Below are 25,031 nucleotides of genomic sequence, written 5' to 3' on the forward strand. Positions count from 1 at the left end.
TTTTCCTGTGTAGAAGGCCAAGAAAGGTTGCACATTATGCGTCACATGCATGAAAGTCAATGTGTGTCGAGGGCAAAGACACAATGGACTGAGGTCAGTATACACAAGTTACCATAAAAGAAAACTGTGCAAAGCGCACGTGTGTGTGTGTGTGTGTGTGTTCCTTGCACAAAAAAACTACAGATTGATTTTACAGCCTGTGCATGTGTGTGTTTGATGAAAGGTCACTACGCTGCTTAAGGTCAAACCCATAAGTTATATGAAACTGAGTGGGTGTTAATAGCAGAGATAACCACATGCAACTTCTCCCTTTGATTTCAATCTGTCTCTTTTTTTTAATGTGGGTTCAGGGAAAAGAATAAATCTGACAATGTCTTTAAAGGTCATGTCCCAGATGTCACTATAATTGCACCAAATTCACTCAATTTCAAATTAACATAGGCTCATAGGCTTATGGCATGTTTCCACTAGCACTACTCAACTTGCCTCGGCAGGGTATGGTTATTTAGCGATAGTACCTAGTACTATTTTTAGTACCTGCTCTGGCGAGGCTCCAAGCGAGCTTAGGCAATACTGACGTCGCCAGACTGCCGGCCACTGATTGGTCAGAGTACCGGGTTAATCTCCCACAATTACGAGGGAAATCTCAATATTTAAAAGAGGAGTCTGGTGTGTTTAGCGACAACACTGCTGACCGTGACCGACGAGCTGCATCCCAAACTATAATAATGCTATAATTCAGTCCAGTGTGCTCCGGTCATGGAGGAAGTACTGAACCAATATTTTGAATTAACTGATTCTAATGATTTCAAGTTTCATGCAGCTGTGCAGTGATGTCTCCGCCCACGTTGAGGAAGTACTATTTTGTAGGGGAAACGCAACCTAAACCGTGCTGTGCCGTGCCGAGGCGAGGTGAGTCAAGCTGGGACCATAGCTGGAAAAGGGGCTTTAGTGAAAGAAATGAAATTGTTATATACAAATATATTTTTCTGCATTCAATTTCAAATGGCTTTCCTATAAAGCACAGTGAATGTGCCTACAATATAATTTGCCATTTATTTTACAGCAGGCACCTAAGGGGACATAAGTTATATTTATTTTCTATATTGTGCTTTGGGTTTTGGACATGAAAGAAAGCTAGAGGGGGGAAAAAGATCAATATTTTAATTTAAAAATGGTTACAGTCTTAAATGTTATCATTATCACAGTTACTGCCTGAAAATAATTTTAATTTAAGTCTGCAACCTCACTGAAGTTTTCTCCCAGTTCTCTCTTTCTCCCTTATCACACACTGAGCTGACAGTGAGGATTAACTGCACAGCTGGGAAATATTTAACACTTAATTAATGTGTTGATCTCCACTGGTGATAAACAAGGCTTAGTGTATATGTATGTATGTATATATATATATACATATATATATATATATATATATATATATATACATATACATATATATATATATATATATATATATATATATATATATATATATATATATACATATATATATATATATACATATACATATACATATATATACATATACATATGTATATGTATGTATATATATATATATGTACACACACACACACACACACACACACGTAGTTTGTTTTTTCAGTCAAGGTTCAGAATGTGACAGGGCATGAGGACAAAAGGTGGACAAGTTGCCAGTCCATCGCAGGGACAAACAACCATTCACTCTCTCATTCACACCTACAGTCAGTGCAGTGTCCAGTCCGTAGGGCCAGAAATGGCCCACCTGAGGGTCCAATCCGGCCCGCTGGATGAATTTGTGAAAACTGCACATGATTAGAGTCCAATTATAATGTGAAATACTACATTTTTCAGCTCCAGATACCTGTGACTAAATGTGTTATGCCTTTGTGGATCCACTGTGATGTGTGCGTTCTTGAATTCAGTGTGTGTTTTTGGACTGTGGGATGCAACCAGAGTACCTGGACAAAACCCACACGCACGTGGGAACAACATGCAAACTCCACACAAGTTGAACCAGGATTTAAACTGGTGACCTTCTTGTTGTGAGTACGAGCCATTACTCAATTGTGTAGCCAATTGTGATTTTGTTAAGCCCCAGTCTTGTGTACCCTGGAAAAGAGCCTTCATGGTAATGCTCCTACTTTGCATCCCTAGTATGAGTTCTGCGCAGATATGACTCATGGGAGAGCAAATCCCAACATTCTCCATCTTCACTTGTCTTTCAGGGGGAACTCTGCACTGAACTAACACCCACTTGTGTTTAGTTTTAGTTTACTTAGCTTCCCCCCCCGTCCATCCTCTCATGTGTCCCAACATCTGCCGTCTTGCAGCCAAATATCCCCAACAATCACATGTATGACAGAACCTGAACACATGTGTCATCTAGCCCCGCTTAAATGATCCGCCACTGAGAGGAGCTGTTGACAGCAGGACATTAACTAAGCTCTCCTTGTCTGTCATTATTCACATCATATGACATTTACAAGACTGAGGATCTGAGCTCGGCTGTTTGAGAAATTAATCAGGTATTGGCATTGTCACTTTTGGCATTTATCTTTAATGCATGTAAATACATTTGCATAAATAATCCCTCAAAGGAGTAATTATTAACAAACAGCATCAATTCAAACGATAAGAGATGACATTGTGTTAAAGGAAATGAAAGACTATTTTCAAATTTAAATAATAAATATGATCCTCCATTTAATAAACAAAATAACAATAAGGAAATAACTAGGTTTAGTTTTAATAAATAAGGCCAAAAAACTATATACAACTCCAAAATGGTAAAACTATTACAATATTTCAATCCGAAGCTCAAAGCAAATTTCACAGATTGTCTATTTTCCATCTTGTACCAATTTTCTTTTCACGTCTTGTTTTACAACAAACACTGAAGCAAGGGAAACTGCAGCGGGGGAAAACACTGAATTATTGGACAGATGGGATATCTGATACTCTAAATAACTAGAAATCCTCACAAATATTTACACAAAGTAATTAAGATATCCTTCGTAAATTTATATTTGCCTCAGTGTTGTGAAGACATCGACGTCCAAATACTGACCAGCAGCCACACTTCAAGACTGCCCTTGCAGCAGAAAATGTAATTTTGTCCTCCTTCCATGACCTCTTGGCATATTCTCCTGACATGCTCCGTGGGTTGCAAGCTAATTGGACTGTGATGTTTTCCTCTGCAGGACTTTGATGTTTAACCTCCTTCCAGGATCTGATTTGAGCAGAAAGCTGAATATACTGCTGTTGGCGCTGTTTCTTGAGCAGGTGAACACAGATGCTATTACTTTTGGGAAAAAAATGCTGGTACAAAGCTTGAGGTGACAGAACCAGTGAGAGTTTTGGAAAAAAAAAAGTGTTTGTTTCTCTTTTTTCCTCAGGAAAATACTGGGTGAGTAACAAACATGCTGTGGCTGTGTTGCAGGGGGAAAACGAGGATCCATAACCCATGTGTCCTCTACTGTTAAAAAGGTGCTGGCAGGGAGCCATGTTCACTTCCCTTTTCCCCTGATGCTGCAGAAGTGCCTTACAGTCTTATCAACAGGCCCATCAGTCAGATTAGAATGTAAACACACTGCTGTTGCACAGGAGGCCTCTGTTTAGGCTCTGCAGGATTCATCAGCTACCATCTCTCTGAGGATATGCTGGTTTGAAAAGCTAACATGTGTGTAGAGCTGGCTGCAGATGCAGATTTAGATTCATTTCATTAAAAAATATGACTTATTTTCTATTTCTTTAAATATGTAGATATTCCTATCAGTAATCATTAACCTAGAGACAAGATAGGGAATGACCGTAATAAGATTCCTTATTGATTAAAGGCTACGCGTTTACTACAGAAATCTCCCAGTCATCTCTATCAATGACCACGATGATGCCACAGGATGCCATTTTAGAAGACGGTGAGCCTAAAAGGACAGCCTGGTTCCAGAAAAACTCTTTATATGCTTCTAAAACTGACTTCTTCCAAGAATGTGACTCTTATAAGATGAAAAGTCACAAATTCTGTGGTTAATTTGCTATTAAAAACATAATGCCTTTTCATTTTAATGTCAAAATGCATTTAATTTTTTCATCTCCTCTGTTTACTGCACTGTTGCTCTGTTTAATATTTTAATACAGTTTCCAAACGGTATTCACCAAAAGCACTGCTGTCATTGTCGTTTGATAAAAATCATTTAATGTTGGCTGTTATGCATTTGCATCAGAAAATTGATCCAGGCGGCTGGGATAATAACTTGATTTATTGCATAATACTGTCTTTAAGTAACTATTTGAAATAAGCAATTCATTTGGCTGGACATATCACTAATAAATTAGACAGACCACTTCATCATTTGACACCCCCCAGGAGAAGACAACTTTAATGATTTCTTTTTTTTAGCTCATTTGTTTCACACCTCACCACCAATGTCGAGAAAAAAAGAAGCAAACGCATACGTGAATAAATAAAGGAGAAACTCGGAAAAGACGAAGCTCTTCAGTTCAAGAACTAAACCAGCATGTGCATATGGGACGTGTATAATCAGGCCACATCTGCACAGTCTACATATAATCATTCATGTAAGCGCGCACATACGCTGTATGTTGAGGTGAGACACAAACAGGAAGGTGTGTCTGATCATTATCTCAACCTAACTTCCAGCACCTTCTCTGATTCATATCATGTCTGAATACCTGGATCCTGCTCAGATGGTCTTGAATGCACCTCTGCATCACTTCAGAAAGGATCGGGTTAGTGTGTTTCCGCCCCTCTGTGGAGCAATAACATTCAGAAGAATGCAGTGAAAAAAACAACAAAAAACGAAGGATATTGTACAGTAAAACACACTGAAAGTGCTAAACCATCAAACCTAAGCTGTTAAAAGCTGCATCCCACAGTCAACTGTTGCCTGATGTCAAAACCCATAGGTATGCGAACAGACCAAACAATGACATATAACCAGGACTCCAGCTAAACTTACAAGTGCGAGAGAAAATGTGATACAGCATTTCTCGATGTGACTGGAGAAGTGCAGTGAATTGCACACGAGGGTTCACAATAAACAAACTACCTACAAGTAAAGATACTCACTAAAAAGACTGTGTTATTTTAAAATTATTATAAAGTGTCAAAAAAAGCTGAAAAATGTCGATCTATGTTTCCTAAAGCTTCTACTTCTTTATCCTCGACATGAGGGTCGCAGGAGGAGCTGTGCCAATCTCTGCTGACATAGGGCGATAGGCAGGGGACACCCTGGACATATCAGCAGTCCATCACTGGGCCACATAGAGACAAACAACCATTCACTCTCACACTTTTGGTAAATTTAGAGTGTCCTGGATCTTCTTGCTGCAAAGGCAAGAGTGCTAACCACTGCACTAACCTTGCGGCCTCAAACTGAACCAGTTGGTGAATAATAGTAATAATAATAATAACCATTTATAACTGGAAAACATTTGACCCTATAATAGTTAAATTAGGTAAGGTCCAAGTGGTCAAAACTGCACCGCTGTAACTAACGGGAAAAAAACTGGATGTTGTTTTCAAGGGTAAAAAACTAATTCAAACTAATTACACAAAATCCCTGTAGCCTGTCAGAACACATGTAATACCTCTCCATTTTAAGCAGAACATTTTCTCAAGGCATTCTTTGAATATCTGCAGAACAGCGTAGAATAAGCCGAAAACATCCTGCTGTGAAACACAAAGCATTATAAAATAAGTTTCTGTTCAGGTTTTCTATTCAGTGCAGTCCGTTGACACGTACCCATATTGTGTAGCTGCTTCTCAGAGCGATATGAAAGTATGGTCAAGGGAGATCGAACAGCAGACGATGTTACATAATACATGCCAATATAACTTGTGATGTCTTCTTCAAAATGTGTCAGAACATTTGATTCACTGACGCAGAGATACTCCGGGGTACATTCACCCAACAATATAACCAAGCTATTGTGTGAGCAGGTATTCAGAACATTTTGAAAACACCTAGCAACAACGAAATATTATCTTTTTCTGAGTTGACTTGAAGGATTGTTGCTCGGTTGAAAGAAAAAAAGTTTCCTTTCACAACACCAACAGTTAAACTTGTTTTCCGATGCATTTGCACAAGACTGTGATGACAAGAAAAATCAAAGGTAATGGAGACAAACACAAAAGGAAAAAAAAGTCTCACTGTGCATCTTTCAGCAGCTCTGGGACTGTCAAAACATGACCAGACGTGGCTGTAGGTGGTAGGTCTGCATTATTATGGAGCTCCGGTGGTTACTCTTACAGGTCACAACACATACCTCATTTGTCTGCAGGATTTTTGTTTTAAAATGGGCATAGAAGCAAACTAACACATTCATTTAACCAACTCAAAGACACACATGCAACAAAGGGGTAATATGTTGTGTATCGTAACTAATTTCATGATAGATTATTCTAAACACCAAATATTCTCAAAAACCAGGATTTGTCCGCAAACCCAAAGCGTTTCAGTTTCAAAGTGGAGCAGGGAAATGTATTCACATTAAAATAGACTGAAATCAAAGAACCATTTTAAATTTAAAAAACAATTAATTATCAAAGTGGTTGCGGTTAATTTAGCGATCGATTAACTGACTAATAGCTGGAGCCCTAATTGTAAAATACCAAAAGTATTAAATACTGAGTGACATAGATCTTTTCATAGAGGTAGACTAATGGATTGATTTGTTAATTTTGACATCAGCCAATTATGATTTTAAATCCACCAATTATAATGCATTGCAATTATCTGTTCTCAGAAACAGGACTTTTTCAGTTTCATTTCATTTACACACTATTTTTTTATTCAAACTGCATATGTGCACTGCCGTTACAATTGCATATTTTAGAGAAAGACCACAGGTGTTGCCCTGTAAATATTTATTTTAATTTGATTATTTTTATTCAAAGCGACTTCCAAAAGAAATCATGACATGAGAATGTTCTTTGCGGAATACACATGTGCGTGTGCTTCTCTGAGATCTATTCCATCTATCTAAAAGCTGAACCCAAGGCAATATGATAGCAAGTTAAACAACGCCTCTCTGATTTTATTTCAGCACAGTTTGGGCAACTGTCCTCGCTTGCCTGGCAAACACAACAATCTTGCCTCGTTTGGCTTCCAGCTTCACTTTGCATACTTAGTGTTGACTTGCAGTCTGTCTCCTGAGTGCTGTTCACTGCACAGTTTGAAGTGGATGCAGCACAAGAACATCATCACTCCTCTGCTTTAAAAAAAAAACTGGCAAGTTTGGAACTGAGCCATCCTGTCAGAGAATTTGTATTTTCCACTTGCAGTAAAATATTGTGGTTGTTCAGAGAGGACATCAGATGACTGAACTGCTCAGATTCTGTCCAACACATTCACAGCTTAGCTTACATGAGAAACAAATGACCTGAGGCTGGCCACAAGCTAACACATCAATACAGCATGCCCGCAAGTAAAACACAAGATATTACTCATCCTATGGACTTAATGTGGATTTAAAAAAAAACATAATCAAACACATAATTATTCTAGCTACAAAAACAAACACTTAAATGACGATAAATAACTGTTGTAAAATGATTGCCGCGTGATTCACAGAATACAACAGAATACATATTTATTTCACTAAAATTACAAGCAAAAGTATATATTTTTTCAACACTTTGTCTACGAAAAATGTGTCTGACGTGAATTTCCTAAAAAAAATAAAATAAAATAAATGTAACAATATATTGAAATGCAGCGGCTCTCACTGTTGTGTTCTCTGAAAAGCTTCCCCTACAATTTCTCTTTCAAACTAAGTAGTCGTTTTCATTCATTGCACACTCCTCCCCTTCATCCCTTGCTCTCTATACTCTGCCAGAGCTGTCAGAGTCAGGGAGTAAGTGGCACAACCCTGGCATCTGTGGAGGGCCATGTCAATGTCTATTGGCCTGCCACCTTTGTAAAAAAATCTTCCAATATGGCTTTCAGCCCCTCAACTTTCAGTGCCAAGTCAAGGATGAATAAAGGATTGTTGGACCTGAGCCAGCTGCTGTTTCTGCTCCTCCCAGTTTTCTTATGAAATGCTGGGTTGCCAAAACAATTGGCCCTCTACTGAGAGAAACAAAAGGATTCTCCCTTTAACTCTGTAGAAGCTTCTATTGTCACCGCTGGGGCAGAATTTACGAGTTTGAAAGGAGTGTTTTATCACAAATACTCAACCAGACAAAAAAAAGGGCATTTTATGTTTGTAATAGAAAGTAATAGAAAGAAAGCTCAATATGTATCTATTTTGCTATTACATTCGCAAATGCCTTTGCACTGCACAAATGTTCTTATTAAGGAAAGTGGGACAAGAAACAAGGGAATGCAATTGGACACAAACACTATACATGTGTCCTGTAGATAATTAGGGCAGGATATAGATGAATCATTATGTCGCACTGAGCCACCTGCATACTACAAAAACAAAAGTGTCGTTTTTTTTCTCTTCTTCTCATCGATGGCCCAAATCTGGGCTCTTTTGCCACTTTTCACAGAGTTTAAAGCAAAATAACTCAATCACATTTATCAAAACATAGCTCTTTTTTTTAATGTTTTTATGTACGATACTCTGTGCGTAAGCAGATAAATAAAAAGAAAACACACACACACACACACACACACACACAAACTCACACCCACACACTGTAGAAGTGGAGGCCAAAACCATGTGGGTGTAAAAACATGAGGGGAAGATCCACTAACAAGAAGATGTGGAACACAGACGCACAGGAAGGGAGACGTACATGCCACAGTCCACACACAACCTTCTTTTGAGGCTTATTGCAAGCGAGGTCTCTTGTACAATAGATGCACATCTCACAGCACAAGTATGAAACCAAAGATGACACATCATCTACTAGAGTGGTCACCAAATGCAGAGCACAATAATCATTCTGGAGCTTTTCTTTGAGTCTGTGCTGATTAACATTTGAGACTCCAGCAAGATCATTTTGTTCAGTGAAGGAAAAAGCAACTGCAAACTGAGGTATTTTGTTTTGTTTACAGGGGCTTGTGGAAATAAATGTTAAAATATGCCTACGTGTGAGGTCATTTTCAACTCGTTCTTCATATTATAGAAGATATTACATTTGTGGATAAAGAATTTGCAAGATGATCAATCACATTTATTTAACCTGGTCAAATCTGTGTTTATTCTACTATTTCATGTCAAACATTATCTGTTGTGAATAATAATTGTGTAATTATTGTAATCCAAAGGATTAACATTTGGTTATGGAATGAAGAGATTTACGGGAAATTATTCTACTTGTCCATGTTTGTCTCTTCTGAGATAGAGCACCAAAAAAACAACTTGATAGAAGCATCAGACTGATAAAGTTGCTGCAGAAATACTGTAATACCATGTCTCTTGAAGGAAGAGAACACTAGAATACATATCCAATCTGACAGAAAGAACAATTTTAAAAAAGGGCTGAAAAGAATCTCAGTCTCAATCATGATTAACCCTTAGTGCTCATGCACCCATGGTAATTTGCCATGGGAATAATACACAACTCCTGGGGTGATGTTTATAGGTCACATATTCAGGCTTTTAAAAGTCTTCTTATTTGTTGTTGAGTCAAAGTTATGCTTCACTTTATATTACATTTTTAGTAGAGATATAAAGTAGCAATATTGTGCAGAAGTCACAAAATAGAAAAAAGCATTTTTCTTTTCTTTTTGTAAAAAAAAAAAGCCAAGTGAACTTTGAACTGTGACATTCTGATTTTATCTGATTTTAAATATTTTGAGCACTTTTTGCCAAGGTGTGTTTATATAGTTGGTGAAAATGAAAAAAGTGTTTCTTTGCCTAGGCAGTGCTGAAAAAAGGATATGAGACACTCTATATTGCACATTCTTATAGCCTATAGCTCTATATAATGTACGTTTTAACATAGTAATGGAAAAAAGCTCTCTGTTCTAAGGGTTAATCACATACGTTTGATAGAGTTGATCACATTTACAATTGTATTTATTTGCATTATTTGCAATTCACAAAGATTTTTCAGGTCCATATTAACAATAAAAAGAGGTTATTGCCAGTCTATCTTGATTCTAAATCAAATGAATGGAGAAAAGGTTATTTTATTATTTGTCTTTGTCTGTGTTTGATTATTATTTCAGATCAATAAAAGTGCAATAAGCCTGAGGTAACACAATGTCTACTTCAGAGATGTTAATGCAACACTCGCTTTGTCGGATTGTGCAGGTAAACGAACCAAGCGGCAGGGTTAACACATGCAAACAGTGCAAACTGATACAGCCAGAGTAACTCACCTTCTCTCAGTAGCTGCATCTTCATTTATGTATTTGTTTTACTTTCTGACTGAGTGACTAATCGGCAGTCTTTTTCTGAAGTCACATTGTGTTTATTTTTGTTGTTGTTGCATATGCCACACAATGACCAGCTGCTGTTTTTAAGTGTCACTGAACATCCCCCCGCATGTACCTCTGTGCACATCACACACTGGCGTTCCATGCTAAAATGGCTTAAGGGCGGCCCTTCATTAATCAGGATTAACACGTAGACACTAATGGCTCCTTCTTTCTTTTTTTTAAAGATAACTGGAAGTTAAAGGATTGTTACATTTAATCTGTTATAATACTCAAATGTCAACTCTGAATTTCAGACATCGTGATTTGGATAGGTTAAATGTGTTTAATTGTGCTCCAAAGGAAAGGCATAAAACTAAATGATTTGGTTTTGCATTCTGGTCAGGGCTAAAAACTCGAATAAGTAATTAATTAAGAGACTAGAGAAATAGCGCAAGAAATACAATGTAATCCAAACCCACTGAACACTGGCGAAGTGTACTCACAGAGCAATGCCTTACCAGAGATTAGTGAACAAAACAAAACTAAGGAGGCAAATAAATATTCATGATATGACATTTGCGAGGAGCTCATCACGGAGGCAGCCAGTGGCTCTGCATTTCAATGGGTGCAACTCAAACATCACTATAAATAGTGAAACTCTGTGGTAAACCTCCGGGGAGTCTCGAGGTGTTTGAACTTGAATTGGAGAAATAAAGTGCCAATTATCCCTCTAATTGGGAATAACAAAGCTGACTTGCCTGTTGTGCTTGGTCTCATGTTTACTGCACATCTTTAAACCTTCAATTTAAAGGTTCTAATGAGTTAAATTACTTGAGAATGAGAACGGTGATTTGGGAGTCACTGTTTGCTATGTGGAGCTGTAAGCCCACGGGAATAAGGTATAAACCTAATGCTAGCACGTAGTTCAAACACATATCCACGCCAACACTCAATTACAACAATTTCTTCAATGTAATATTTATTTTTAACATATGCTCCCCAAAAATCTTTCATCTCTACTTTTAATAACGTGCAATTTTCCTTTAATTGCACATGCCCTGCTAAGTACAAAACTCACAAACACACCTTTCCTTGAAGGCAAACAGAAAATCTGAGCGCATGCTTTTACACATGTGCAGGTGGTGAGATGGCAATGTCAGTCTATCACTTTATCAATTTGGGCTGAATGATCTTGGGGAAAAAATGCAATACAAGTGACATTAAAGTTGGTATTACTATATTAAATTGCAGAAACACAGCTTCTTGAGTGGCTAGCTGTGGTAGACATTAGCTTTTTGTTTCCATGGTACTTCCATAAGGATCTGTGTCTTTTAACATAGTCTAACTCATACAGAGCGTAGGACACTTGAGAGAGCTGCATGGTGAAGGAACAGCAGCTGTGTTGAAATGTTGTACTTCCATCTCATTTTCGTCAATCAGCATTGTGTGAACGGGTTTGTGCACATTTGTTTTCATCCAAATGTTACATATAACAGCTATGAGTCTTGTGACATACAGATATTTGGAGCAGTATTATGCCATTTTGAAAGAATCTCATCCCTTGTTGAAACAGCAATAACAGAAATTTGCCGTATTATTACTATAAATACCTTACACACACACACAGGTGTGTTAGATATAACAATGTCTGAACTGTCAGATGATAAAACATGGAGGAAACAATTCTCACTAGGTAACAAAATAAAATCACCACCTCTGTTCCTTTTTAAATGATAATGCACTCGCGAAGAATGCAGCTTAAAGAAACCACACTGTGCCTTCAGGGCACCTATTCAATACTACTCTACTCTACTCCAAGAAAATGTAATGGGAAATTCATAAATCTGGACTTGAATCAAATCCAGCTAATTATCTTCATCCAAGTTCAATAACAGTTAGATGAAATGCCTGAGGGGAAATCAAACCCATTATAGAGAGCCAACCTGATCCAACAGGGAATGAAACGGATATAACAACGCCGTGTGAGAGAAGACATGAAGCATCCTCGAGCAGCTTTCATACGCAAGGCGGAAATGTACAAATCCACCTACATAGAAAAATATTCCAGTGATATTCTGTCTTTGATGCATCTTACAGACACAATCCTGTAATTCACAAACATTTCTGGGGTAAACGGAAACTAAGCATGACAGATGTTAAGCTAATCATGAGACCCAATGCGCAACATATTAAATACAAGCAAAACACTGAAAGGGATGGACCAAAACTGATGATGATGATGATGATAACGATGATGTTGATGCAGGAAAATGTTTTTAATGTTTTTAAAAGAGTAGAAGTATCAGCTCAGCTGCAAACACTCTGTTAAACGTTGCCTCAGGATGCCACTAAACCACTTAACACTGCAAGGCCATCACATTGCTGAATAGCCTTTACTGCAACAATCGACCCCATAAAAGCAACCATTAGCTGCAATGCTACAGGCTGAGCAACATCATGACACAGTAAGATGACTAGACACAGACACAATGTAGTGCAGTGAGCCTGATGTTCCATGAAGAGAATATAAGTGCTGACAATTGTGTGAATTTACTTTTACATTACACTAAAATGTACTTTTTAGTGTAAAAACTGTTGTTTTTTTTTTTTGAGGTTTGATTTTTTTTTTCAAGAGTGATTACCTTTCTACAAATAACCAGACGGTAATAGTCAAAACTACAAAAAAAAGAATGGAAAAAGGAAAAATAAAATCACACCATGCAAGTGTGCAAGTGTGGTGCAGCTGAAGCAGGGAGATGAAGACTAATGGAGCCAGTTTTCACGCCAGTCGTTCAACTTCTGTCATACTCTTGTAACCTAAGACATGAAAACTCATGCCATCTCCTTGTACCAAAACAAGCCTGGAGGACCCAATAGCAGCATGTCTCAAGCATGACAACTATGCGGTTTCCTCACGGGCCCTCCCTCGTTCTTTCATGCCTCATTGTCTCGTTCACCTCTCTACCCCTACCTTGTTTTCCTGATAACCCCTGTCTCTCCTCATGCGGTCGCAGCCCTATCTCAATCTTCCACTGTCACACACTCCATCATCCCAGCCCGCTTTATTCCCAGCCACCCTCCTCCTTCTATTAAGTGAAGCACTGGAGACAAGACACTGGCTGCGCTATACAATGGTCCCTGTATTCACATTGCTGTTTACCCGTCTGCAGACAGACCTCAACACATTTGGCCAAGCCGCATTCTCCACTGGTGGGAAAAAAAAAAATCACATTCACAGAGGTCCCTTTGTTTCTCTATACATTGTGCCTACCTGACCATCTGTGTGGAGGATTTGTTGCCACTGAATGCAAATTAGTTGAGTCAACATAGTTGAGCTACACACAAAACAATGAAAGAGCATGACTGTGTCTTCATCTTAAACATAATTAGGGACGCGCCATTTTATCAGCTGTACATTTGTATCAGCCTTGTAGAGGGTTATCAGTCCATCTGCAAATAAGATGACCTTTTCCAATCAAGACATCACTGTTACTCTGGGCTATGCATAATGAAAGCAATCTTTTAATTGAGAAAGAAATTGAAAAAGAGCATAATCAAGCTTCTAAACTTCATAATTTAATGAGAGTGAAGGGCTTGAAAGACTTTCTTTGTGTCCCCTGCCACAAAAGACCAACATACATAAAATAAAAACAAATAAAGGCAGCTATATCAGTATTGGCCCTGAATTTCACAGTTGATGCATCATTAATACAGTGCATTTCAGAGGAGAACAACTACATAATTACAATGCTGACTTTGAGCTTCAAAAAGGCCTTAAGGTGTTCACATTTATAATGCATGTGCATATTACAATTCTAATTTACACTTTGGGAGGTATGAATAAAAAGGGCTATAATTTGTACATGGTTCATTGAATGTGAATGTAAACACTCAAATTAAAGTTGAATGTCAGCACTTTTACCTCACTAGGCACTGTTCCATTTTAAATCCGATGCTGTGGAGTACAGAGCCAAATCTATTCAAATACTTCAAAAAGACACCTATAAATACAGCTTTCAAAGACTTGTATTGTGTTGTATCTGTTTAACAGGTGTGGAAATGCATACGTAAAAGGGGAAACACTGCAATCTTCCATGTACTGCTGTACATGTGGGTGTGAGTGTAGCCATTTGTGTACACTGTAAGATCAGATAGGTGGGAAAGCCCACACGCAGCAGTTCAGGACAAATTGGCTGCATTTCATCTCTGCTACTCTTTAATTACACAGTACTGAAATGCAGCGGCTACCTACCAGCCAAGCACTGCAGCAGGAGATATCAACAGCACCGTTTATCATGCTGCGCCGACAAAAGTGGGATCTTCTCAACTCTCATTTTCAGAATAGATACACTGCCCACATCAAGTGCACTTGTGTTTAGATGTCAGGCGGGGATTCTGGGACTGAAATGTATGATTAGTTTGTTCCATGGACAAATGCCTGTCCAAACAACAACTAATATTGTGCAGTAAACAAGTGGGAGGAAAAAGGGACATTTTTTGTCATTGTGTTTGGACTTAATTTGTACTTCAAATGAAAAAAGCACTGGCTTTCAGTTGCACATACAACAAAACAAGATCTAATACTATTATATTTGTCCCAATCCTAATCTCAAGTATCAGATCAAAGATGATCTGGGCATATTTTAACCCAGATCACCTCACCTTGATCTTTCACTCCACCTGCAATTTCCACATGCACTGGCTTCTTCATGTAGCTCTAGAGTGTTGAGGGCTTTGGTTGGTTCGGACTTTAAGTGACATGTATTTCATATTAACTCTGTTTGATATAATTGGTTATATTTTAATATGCCGTCTTCTCCGTGCTGCACAACTATACACACACAGACGCTTTAGCGGGGCCCAAAGCAGGTGAACATTGCTGTAACTTGATTTACACAACAAGAGATAGCAATATTTTCAACATTTTGGTCTTAGTTTAACGACATACTACACAAACACAGCACTGGTTATCTAGGAAAATATAAGTATCAAGAGATCAGGACTCCGTATCAGTAGATACTCAATAGACAAAAGACCAAATCAGGATCAGGGGCCTTAAAAACCTGATCAGGACATCCCCTAATATATTTATGTTTGAAGGTGTTCTCATCCATAACCTTATTTATAAAAAGTCACTCTGTTTTATGCAAGACAATAATATCTATTATACAGGTACCACGGAACATTTGGATCAATCACTTTAATCCAACAAATGATGTTTGAACTGAAGACGGGGGAGTATGGATTATAATAACAATACATATTATAATGTGTATATATGTATGTATATATATAAATAAATGTGTATATATATATACACATATATAATATATATATATTTATTATTTATGTATATATATATATATATATATATATATATATATATACACACACACAATTATATCAGTCAATTTATTAATGTCAAATCCATATTTCTAAACAATTGACAAGCAGTAAAAATACTGCTTAAAAGACCCCAAATGTAAGAAAGATTAAAAAATAATAAGTTAAAATATTTTTTTATGTGGGATATTAACCATCAAAAAATGACAGTGACTTGTGAAATGATGAAAACATAAATGATTCTATTAGGATATCAAGTCTGACATAATAAGCAACATTTTCCATGGTGTTAGTCCTTAAGCAGTTTATGGAAAAAAATCCACAAACATGTCATTCCATACTCTGTTTTTTGTATTATATTTTTTTCTATGTTCGTGTAAAGCATCCATGGTTTTTGTCTGAGAATCAAAATAAGAGTGAAGTGACATTAAACAAACCCCGCTGTAATAAAGAAGAGTGCGTGTCTGCACAAACACAGAGGCTTAAGGAAGCAGGATTCTGAACTCACTGCACCATGCAACTCCAGCGATGAGAATTCATTTAGCAATTTTCCACATAAGTGAAACTGAATGGTTGTTAATGTGATTATGACAAAAGTAAATATTTAAAAATGTATATCATGGATTGTAAACATACTTTTATCATATCCATTTTCAGTGGGATAATTCAATGTCATAAACTCAGTGATTTATTGAAGCTGCTTAAAAATATCTAATTAATAATAGGGGGAAAATCCTGGCAAGAGAATGGAGGAGAAATTGATATTTTTTCTCCCCATCACAAGATCCTTTCACTGCCAATTAAATACTGCTCTGACTTCACTCAGTGTCCACTAATGCATATACTCAAGTTTGATGATGCACGTTAATCGTTTGTTCCTTCTGTGAGTGCCTGATTTTGCATGTTTGTCACATGCTCCGTCATAGACCTTTTTCACAGTCTCGACAGGGGGAGGATAAAATATCGAGATAAGCACTTTAAAATTCTTCAGAGGGAGGCAGCACATGGGAAAACAGATCCAGCTGAGTCTGAATGGAAAGATTCCTCAAGGTGCCACTGAAATTTACCAGGCCACAGCTGTATGGGAAGACTTTATGTAAACATCTATACTCATTACTCCCTCTTCCTCTATTTACTGTATCAGTGGCATGGACTTTGACCAAGAAAGAGGGAGGGTTTTAATGCGAGAGAGAGTAAAAGGTGTATTTGGATAAAACAAGCAGCAAGAAAATAAAAACGTGAAAATGCATACAGCACAGAGACGAGTGAAGGGCAGAGCAGCTAAAGGAAAATGTAGGAAGCAAAGTGGAGGAGCCACGAGGCAGAGATTTGACTTTACTTTCAGTGGGGTTGATCGCTCCTGGTAAGCTGTCCCATGGGAGGGTCCACGCAGGGCAAGGATGCGGAGTGAAGACTGCCTCAATGCCTTTTTCCTATGGGAGGAACACACAAGACATAGACATACAGGTTACCATAGAAACCACACAAAAGTCTTAAGGTTCTGCGTTCCAAACAGGCTGTAATGAAGCAAATCAAAAGAAGAGTTGCTCTTGAACAAGTGCCTTTTTACCTTACTCATATTTATGTAATGCTATTCTGGAGAAAACTACAGCTAGTGAACTTATAACTGTCCCAAGAGAGAACAAATGTTTTTCCAGTATAGTACATACTGTTACTGTAAAAACAATACCCACTAGATATATACTGCAGAAACAAAAACTGTGAGGCAAAGGGAACAGGCTCTTTATATATAAACATACTGGAACAATGAGTCAGTGATCTGAACAGTCTATAAAGGAAGGGAAAAGGAAATATTATTAGAAACTGATTAATATTAAAACCCCTCTTACGTAAATATTATTCGTAATATATTCCCTATATTCAAATATTCTTAATAATAATACCTATAAACAGGAAGGTGTATGTGGTGCAGGAATAATAATAATGTGGCTTATTTTATTGTACAGTGGTCTGAAAAATAACCTGATATTTGGTCTTATTTAAGTCCTGTTGTGGTTTCATTCTTATTTGTTTTTCATTACAACCCTGTCATCATTACAGAAATGCATTTTGTGATGAATAACAAACTAAAAACCTAATAATCTACCAATAAATAATGCATCACAAAGTTTGCAGCAGCATTTTGATGCACTGAACACACTGAAGGATATGGAACACACAATGTAACACAGCCATGCAATAAAACATCAGTGTGTTTTCACAGGGTGAAGGCACGTTTACAGGTTTACAGTATTTTACAAAGAAGATTAATTAAAACTGGGCTTTTGAAAAATCCTGAATTAATTTAATCTAAAAAAGTTATTTTGTGCAGCTTAGATATTTATAAGCTGCACAGGTACAAAGGTCCACAATGGTTTTTATTCATTCACCAGAATGTTTTCACCGGAATGCTACTGAAATATTCAATGTAAACCAAGTCATTAGAATATTTTGAAATCACATTAGTTGACTGTAGAGTGGGTGACATTTTTATCTCTGTACAAAGCCACAGAAACTGATGAAAATCATGAATATATTTATGACCATAGTAGAATGACGGTTTTGGAAGAGTCAGCACGTTTCAGCCTGTCTAGTAGATGTTCAGATCAGTTGAGAGGTTGAAGCGTGACAATAAGCTTGGGAGCAGGAATTAAGATCCAGTTAATCAGCTACAACAGTGACATATACAGTAATGCAGCAGCACATTAATGTTGCTAGGTCACATTTCCATGGTGCATTAGTCATATTCTGACACTGCATTAATGCAACCATTAACTGGTAAAAACGACTCTTTACCACATTAAAGGGGCCACAATATTCAACTAGGCAAAAGTAGCTGAGTACATAAAGTGACATGTACAGTACATTCGTGGCCAAAAGTTTTTTTTTCAATTTTCACAAAGTCTGCTGCTTCAGTTTTTATAATGGCAATTTGCATATACTCCAGAATGTTAGGAGGAGTGATCAGCTCTACTGCAATTAATTGCAAAGTCCCTCTTTGCCTTGAAAATGAACTTTATCCCCCAAAAACCACTGCAGTGTTGCCAAACAGGCTCCAGGACACACAAGAAAGTCCAGCAAGTGCCAGGACTGTCTCCTAAAGTTGTTTCAGCTGCGCGATCGGGCCACCACCAGTGCAGAGGTGTGAGTGCATCTGCACGCACAGTGAGGCGAAGACTTTTGGAGGAAGGCCTGGTGTCAAGAAGGGCAGCAAAGAAGCCACTTCTCTCCAGAAAAAAAATCAGGGACAGACTGATATTCTGCAAAAGGTACAGGGATTGCACTGCTGAGGACTGGGGTAAAGTCATTTTCTCTGATGAATCCCCTTTCCAATTGTTTGGGGCATCTGGAAAAAAGCTTGTTCGGAGAAGATGAGGTGAGCGCTACCATCAGTCCTGTCTCATGCCAACAGTAAAGCGTCCTGAGACCTTGCTTCTCAGTCAAGGGAGTGGGCTCTCTCACAATCTTGCCTCAAAAAACAGCCATGAATAAAGAATGGTACCAGAACATCCTCCGAGAGCAACTTCTCCCAACCATCCAAGAGCAGTTTGGTGATGAATGCCTTTTCCAGCATGATGGAGCACCTTGCCATAAAGCAAAAGTAATAACTAAATGGCTTGGGGAACAAAACATAAAGATTTTGGCCAGGAAACTCCCCAGATCTTAATCCCATTGACAACTTGTGGTCAATCCTCAAGAGGCGGGTGGACAAACAAAAACCCACAAATTCTGACAAACTCCAAGCATTGATGATGCAAGAATGGATTGATTGACAGCATGCCAGGGAGAATTGCAGAGGTCTTGAAAAAGAAGGGTCAACACTGCAAATATTGACTTGTTGCATGAATTTCAGTATACCATAGACACATCTGACAAGAACACCTAAAAACAGCAGGAGACCCTGTGAAAATGTAATATTTGTGTCATTCTCAAAACTTTTGGCCACAAATGTAGATGATTGGTCAGTGCACCAGTTTCCACAAGAACAGAAACATCAAGTTATCCCAGATTATGGAACTAAGGCTATTCTGTTCTTCCAAAAAAACTTTAAGGATCAATTTTTATCGCTACCTTAGATTATTGTTGGTATCAAACCATCAACTGCACGAGTGAGAGACCCTTCAGGTAAGTAGGGAGTAAGAGCAGACACGTTTCAACCTTGCAATATGGTGTTTACCTTTGGTTAACAGGTTGTGTGTTTGTGTGTCTGCACTTCATTGCGCTGGCAGTTTGATGGCACGCATCAGTGTGCGTTAACTGAAGTGAGATAGGGGCAGATTTTATGATCCATTTATAATGTGGACGGTGTAGTAGTGAGATGAGCCCAGTGCCTCCAGTTAGCAGCAGTGATGGATCGCGTGTCACCATGTCAGACGCACTTGCCTTGGCAGACACACAATTCCATAAGAGGACACATTAGCGCACACACACGCAGAGGCAATTTGGTCAAGGCAATGCAACAGCTGCACTGCAGACATTATGGAGGCGACACGTAGCCATCCTTGTAATCCCTCCAAGCAGAAAAAACAAAAAGAATGGTGGCCATTGTGTGTGTCCGTTTATGTGCAAGCATTCCTCTCAGTTTTAATGTCTGATTTCAACGTGCCATGAAAACTGTCATTTGAGCACATCTGTGGCTGCCTCACTAAAATTCATCCGGTGACTTGGCACATGCAGAGACACATCCCATCCTGACCACCCAGCCTCAGTCAATCTCTCCGAACTCTGTTTTACTGCTTTCTCTCATTGCTCTCTTCCCGTCACTTAATATCACACTGTTATAGACAGTTAGCCAGCAGGAAATCACGGAAATATCTTCACTGAGAGAGCAGAGCAACGAGGCCAAGTGTACAGTTTGAAGGCTCAGTAGTGAGAGCTGAGGAGACCATCTCCTTCTAAACAGCTGGGACTGTTAACCTCCTGCTGGAAAAGCTAACAAGTGATGTTGCAGTGGCAATATTTGCTGCGCTATAGAGCTAAGAAAGCTATAAAAGTGTGTGACTGTGTCTTGCCAACAGTGGCTTGGGGGACTACATTTTAGGAATGTGGATACACATTTTGTGCGGTCTTATCTCTTTACACTAAGATTTTCAGCTATTACAAGTCTGGCTATAAAACATTGTTTTGTTTGGGACTGGTCATTGTTTTTTATTTCACCTGAGACGAGGATAAGCTGAATGTGCACAGTCTGCATTACTGCAAGTGGCAACAGGATCCACTGAGAATACTGAAGTGAGTGTTTTAAATTCTACCAAGGGTAGTAAAGCACTACACTTAGAATCAGATTCTGTTACTTTTAAAAGGCCATGATTTTGGTCACTTGGTCTTAACTGATAAATACATGTCAGTCAAACAACCTCCGGGAGGAGAAGATCGTGTATGCAGATAAGCAACTTAAGACCGTTAAATAGCCCACTTAAAATGTTAATCCTGTAACTATAAACACTTAAAGTGTTAAAGCCCTGACAGAACGTGGCACAAGTTAAACAATTAAGAAGGTTTGCCATAAGCCAAAATATTTACTTAGAGCTACTCGCCTGAAGGCAAAACCAGCCGAATGTATGTGTGTGAAAAAGACAGAGAGGTAAAACATGATGAGAAACGAGTAAGGGAAATGTAATCATTTACTTTTAGTTTCGTCATTGTGGGCCTTGGGCCACCAACAAAAGGCTGCTGAGTGGTCGTGTCGTGGTTGTCTTCTTGCTCCAGTAGGTTAGTAGGGTTGCTCTCTGCTGGCGGGCCCGGGAGACTGACCGTGGGAACTTGGGGGATGGAAAGAGCCATTCCACAAGCCTTGGCTGCCCGAAGAACGCCTGGTACCTCCTGGACACGGCTGTACCAACACAGCAGGTGGGGGAGCTGTTGCAGAAGGCTCGCAGCACGGGCTTGGAGGGAACACTATCAAAGACAACAAGAATTAAAGTGACATAAAAAAACAATGTTATTCATTAATTGACTAATCTGGCGTGTCATATCCATCCGAGGGGGGTGTCAAATCAAAAACTCACTCATCACATTGGTGGAGAGAGATACACATGATGCAACTGGAACAAAACATCAAAACACGGCTGGCAGGTGCAGACAGTAAGGGCACAAACAGAGATGTGATAAGAGAAGCACTGTCACTCTGTGTGACTGTGTGTGACTGTGTGCGGAAGACAGAAGGAAAAGAGAAGGACACTGTGGCACAGCAAGTGGGTGGACTGGAAAGGATCTGTCGTGGCTGCATGTGTTGTGGACAGTGATGGCCGTTAAGAGGAGACACGCTAGGCTGAGTGTGAAACTGGAAACCAGTGGAGCACAGCTGACTACTAAAAGCCTCATTGTGGGAACTTCAGTTTATTCCCACAGTTGAGGAATATCTGGGTGATGGCTGAAGGGTGAAATCGAGGTTGAGATCCACTTCAGTGCCAGTCAGTGCAGGATTCCTAATCAATACTCAACTTAATAATAGCTAAACAGGCCTGGTACTCTCTCACCTCTGCTGCAGTTATGTTAATTGGTGCCAACAACTTTACTAAAATATGCAACCATTATGTGTAATGAATATTCACAAAAAGATCATGAGCTTTTGAAATTCTGCTGAAAGTCTATTTTTTAAAGATAAGAGTCACAATTTCACCCACCCATTTTTGATTAGTTGCAGAGAGAAACACATTCCCTAAATTAAGTCAGTGAAATGCATTTTCAACATGCTGCATTTGAATAGAAACTCTAATACACTGTTATTAGTCTTTGCCAGGCAGCTCCAGACCACCTTTGAGAATAAAACCCGTGCCAAGTGTGATGCAGTGAGTCTCTTCTACATGAATGGATCTGAGATCTGTGTCAAAAGCAAATGCCATGTACTGTATAATCTGACAGGTCATCACCATAAAGACGGTAAAAAGCAAACAAACACCTAAAATGGTTATACTTGCTTGCTCATATTACCATTAGTAAGAATTTAGTTTACAGTGTAAAAAAATAAATAAAATATGCAGCAAAGAAATAAGAAAATTACATTTGACTTGTCTCATGGATCCATAATATGTGCAACCCTAACACAGTAATGAGAGCAAGGTGCGACTCCTTAGAAGTAAGGATTCAACATTGAAAGACATACTGTAACTCATAAACTCCAAGGCTCATACCAGGTACTGCTGGATGCACGGCAGCAGCACCACATCAGTCAGAGTGAAGTACAGCCCTTCAGCAAACACATGCTCCAGTGGAGGCAGATCTGTGGTCTTCACTTTCCTGATCTCAGAGTTCTCTCTAGTGGTCACAGCTGGAACTGAATCCACAGACAGCTTGGCTAAAGCAGCCCGAAGCTCGAGTCCATCACAGACCTGAGGTGACTGTCCAGGGTTGGACACATTGTCCACGTCCTCTCTGCCTTCAGGGGACTCCTTCTTTTTATTCCGTCTCTGCTCTTGGAGTTTCTGTCGCCGTATTTTGTCATCATTGTGGACTTTGACAGGCTCCGCTAGCCTTTGCTCTAAGGAGAGGATGGAAAGAGGAAGATGCCCGTATTGAGTTGTAGGATTTTGAAGATATTCTTCAACAGCAGAGGGGATGCCAGTTTCACACAGTCTGGTCCACTTGCTCACCTTAAGAGTGAAGAAATAAGATGAGAAAAATATTTTACAACATTGCCCTTGAAATTGAAACCCTGGTGAGCTGCTTATTTGATGGCTCTCTATGGCTACCGACAGTGTGATTGTGGCTTCATTGTCATGTAACAAAGAAATGTCATCAAACCCAATTATGTCATCATGAAGTCACTACAGTAAAGAGAAGTGTTTACCAATTACAGGCTTGAAATTCATTCAGTCAAGGAATAGAACGGTTGAGAAGCACTGAAGACAACAAGGCATTTTAAATGTGTCTATCTGTCATACGGTCTAGTCTAACCTAAAGCTGAGCAATAATTCAATAACTATTTACAGACATACAATTTACATTTCTTCAAAGTAATTGTAAGGGAGGCTAAGTATTTGTCTGTAATGTTTGAGCATTTTCTAGATCAACTTTAACACATAGCATAGGGTCCCTGTGGAGGTTTTGCCACAAAGGTGTGAAATGTGTCTTTGGTTGACATGTGTTTGTTGTTTTCGGATTATTGGAGTTTGAGACCACAGTTGGATGGTTGGATTAGAGCATAGAATTTGACTATCTGACATTTTGTTGCAATGGTTTTCACTGACAACTCATTTGAAGATTGTCTTAGTTGTGGTAATGTTGCTGGCTTCATCACCTGGCCCCAGCATTTCCCCATGTATTTTATTTTTAATGTATTATTTTATTTTTTAAATGCATATGTACTGTTTAATCATCATTCATCTGAATGTTTGTTTTGACTTCAGTGCTTTTCTTCAGTGATGGTGGGAGTGTGTGTTGTTCAGGGATGTGTGTGTTTCCCTGCTAAACACTGACCTCAGCACAGGCCTTCAAACAGGTCTTCTTGAAGCCCAGCAATGCCAGCACATCATTTCTGGAAGGGTCAGTCTCTAAGGTTTTGTTGATGATGTGTCTCAGGACCACTGCCAGTCCGGCTCTGCAGAGCCGTCCTGTCTCATCCAGAACAGCAGGCAGACGGCAGCCCTTCACCAACTGGGGCAGATCTTCCAGTTGAGTGTCAGACACGTCTACAGACTCTGGCAGCTGACACTTCAGTGACTGGGAGCAGCCAGGTTTGGTGAAGACCAGAAACACTTTGAAAGACTTGCACTCGCAGTAAGACAGAAGAAACAGGGCGATTGAAGTGTGCAGCGGCAGACGAGGCTCCTCACTTTGGCAACTAACCGCTAAATAGAGCGATGACTGCCGCTTGTCCTCCGTGTATGTCATTCTTAAATACCGTTACGCCTGCGGAGTAGAGATGATACTAATAATTAGAACTGGGGGGAAAGGGAAATGACTCAAATAGTAATCAGCATTCCCGACCTTAGAAAATCAGCTTCACTTTAGGAAATTACATAATGGCAACTAGGATATGTGAGCTAAAATATCACTTTCAGTTCCGGTGCTTTAAATAATTGTAAAATATACTCACTGCAGGATTGGGGATACTGTCATTTACACCGACAGTTTCAATGAAACCCACGTTGTTATCATATGCGCTTCCTGAAGGCAGCACTACTTCTTCTTGGAGTGCGCTAAGGCTAAGCTAGCTCCACAGCGCCATCGGCTGTTTGATATCGAATAAGACATAGAATTACAAATAAATACTAATGGAAATACCGCGTATAATGAAGTCTATATATAATATATATACAATAACAAAACAATATATATATGTGTGTAACACGATTAATATTTTAAATGAAGTACGTTATTTAAAATATTTGTGGGCGAAAATGG

At 38.9% G+C, this 25,031-nt stretch overlaps 1 protein-coding gene across 2 annotated transcripts in view; it reads right to left on the bottom strand.

Annotated features, from left to right (window-relative positions):
- The window catches only part of gstcd (glutathione S-transferase, C-terminal domain containing), a 42,045-nt gene extending 17,223 nt beyond the window's left edge, over positions 1–24,822 (bottom strand). Inside the window, exons 1-5 of one of the 2 annotated variants that reach the window (XM_044029293.1) lie at positions 24,724–24,822; positions 24,105–24,536; positions 22,820–23,278; positions 21,315–21,584; positions 17,026–17,119 (exon numbers count right to left, since the gene is read on the bottom strand). In XM_044029293.1, coding sequence (XP_043885228.1) covers positions 17,026–17,119; positions 21,315–21,584; positions 22,820–23,278; positions 24,105–24,518 — 1,237 coding nt within the window. In that variant the 5' untranslated portion in view covers positions 24,519–24,536; positions 24,724–24,822. The remainder of the gene's footprint in view (positions 1–17,025; positions 17,120–21,314; positions 21,585–22,819; positions 23,279–24,104; positions 24,537–24,723) is intronic. The other variant, XM_044029294.1, reaches the window with a different exon arrangement.
- Positions 24,823–25,031: the final 209 nt, after the last annotated feature.

This window comes from Solea senegalensis, linkage group LG6 (genome assembly GCF_019176455.1).
Source record: "Solea senegalensis isolate Sse05_10M linkage group LG6, IFAPA_SoseM_1, whole genome shotgun sequence".
Classification (NCBI taxonomy): Eukaryota; Metazoa; Chordata; class Actinopteri; order Pleuronectiformes; family Soleidae; genus Solea; species Solea senegalensis.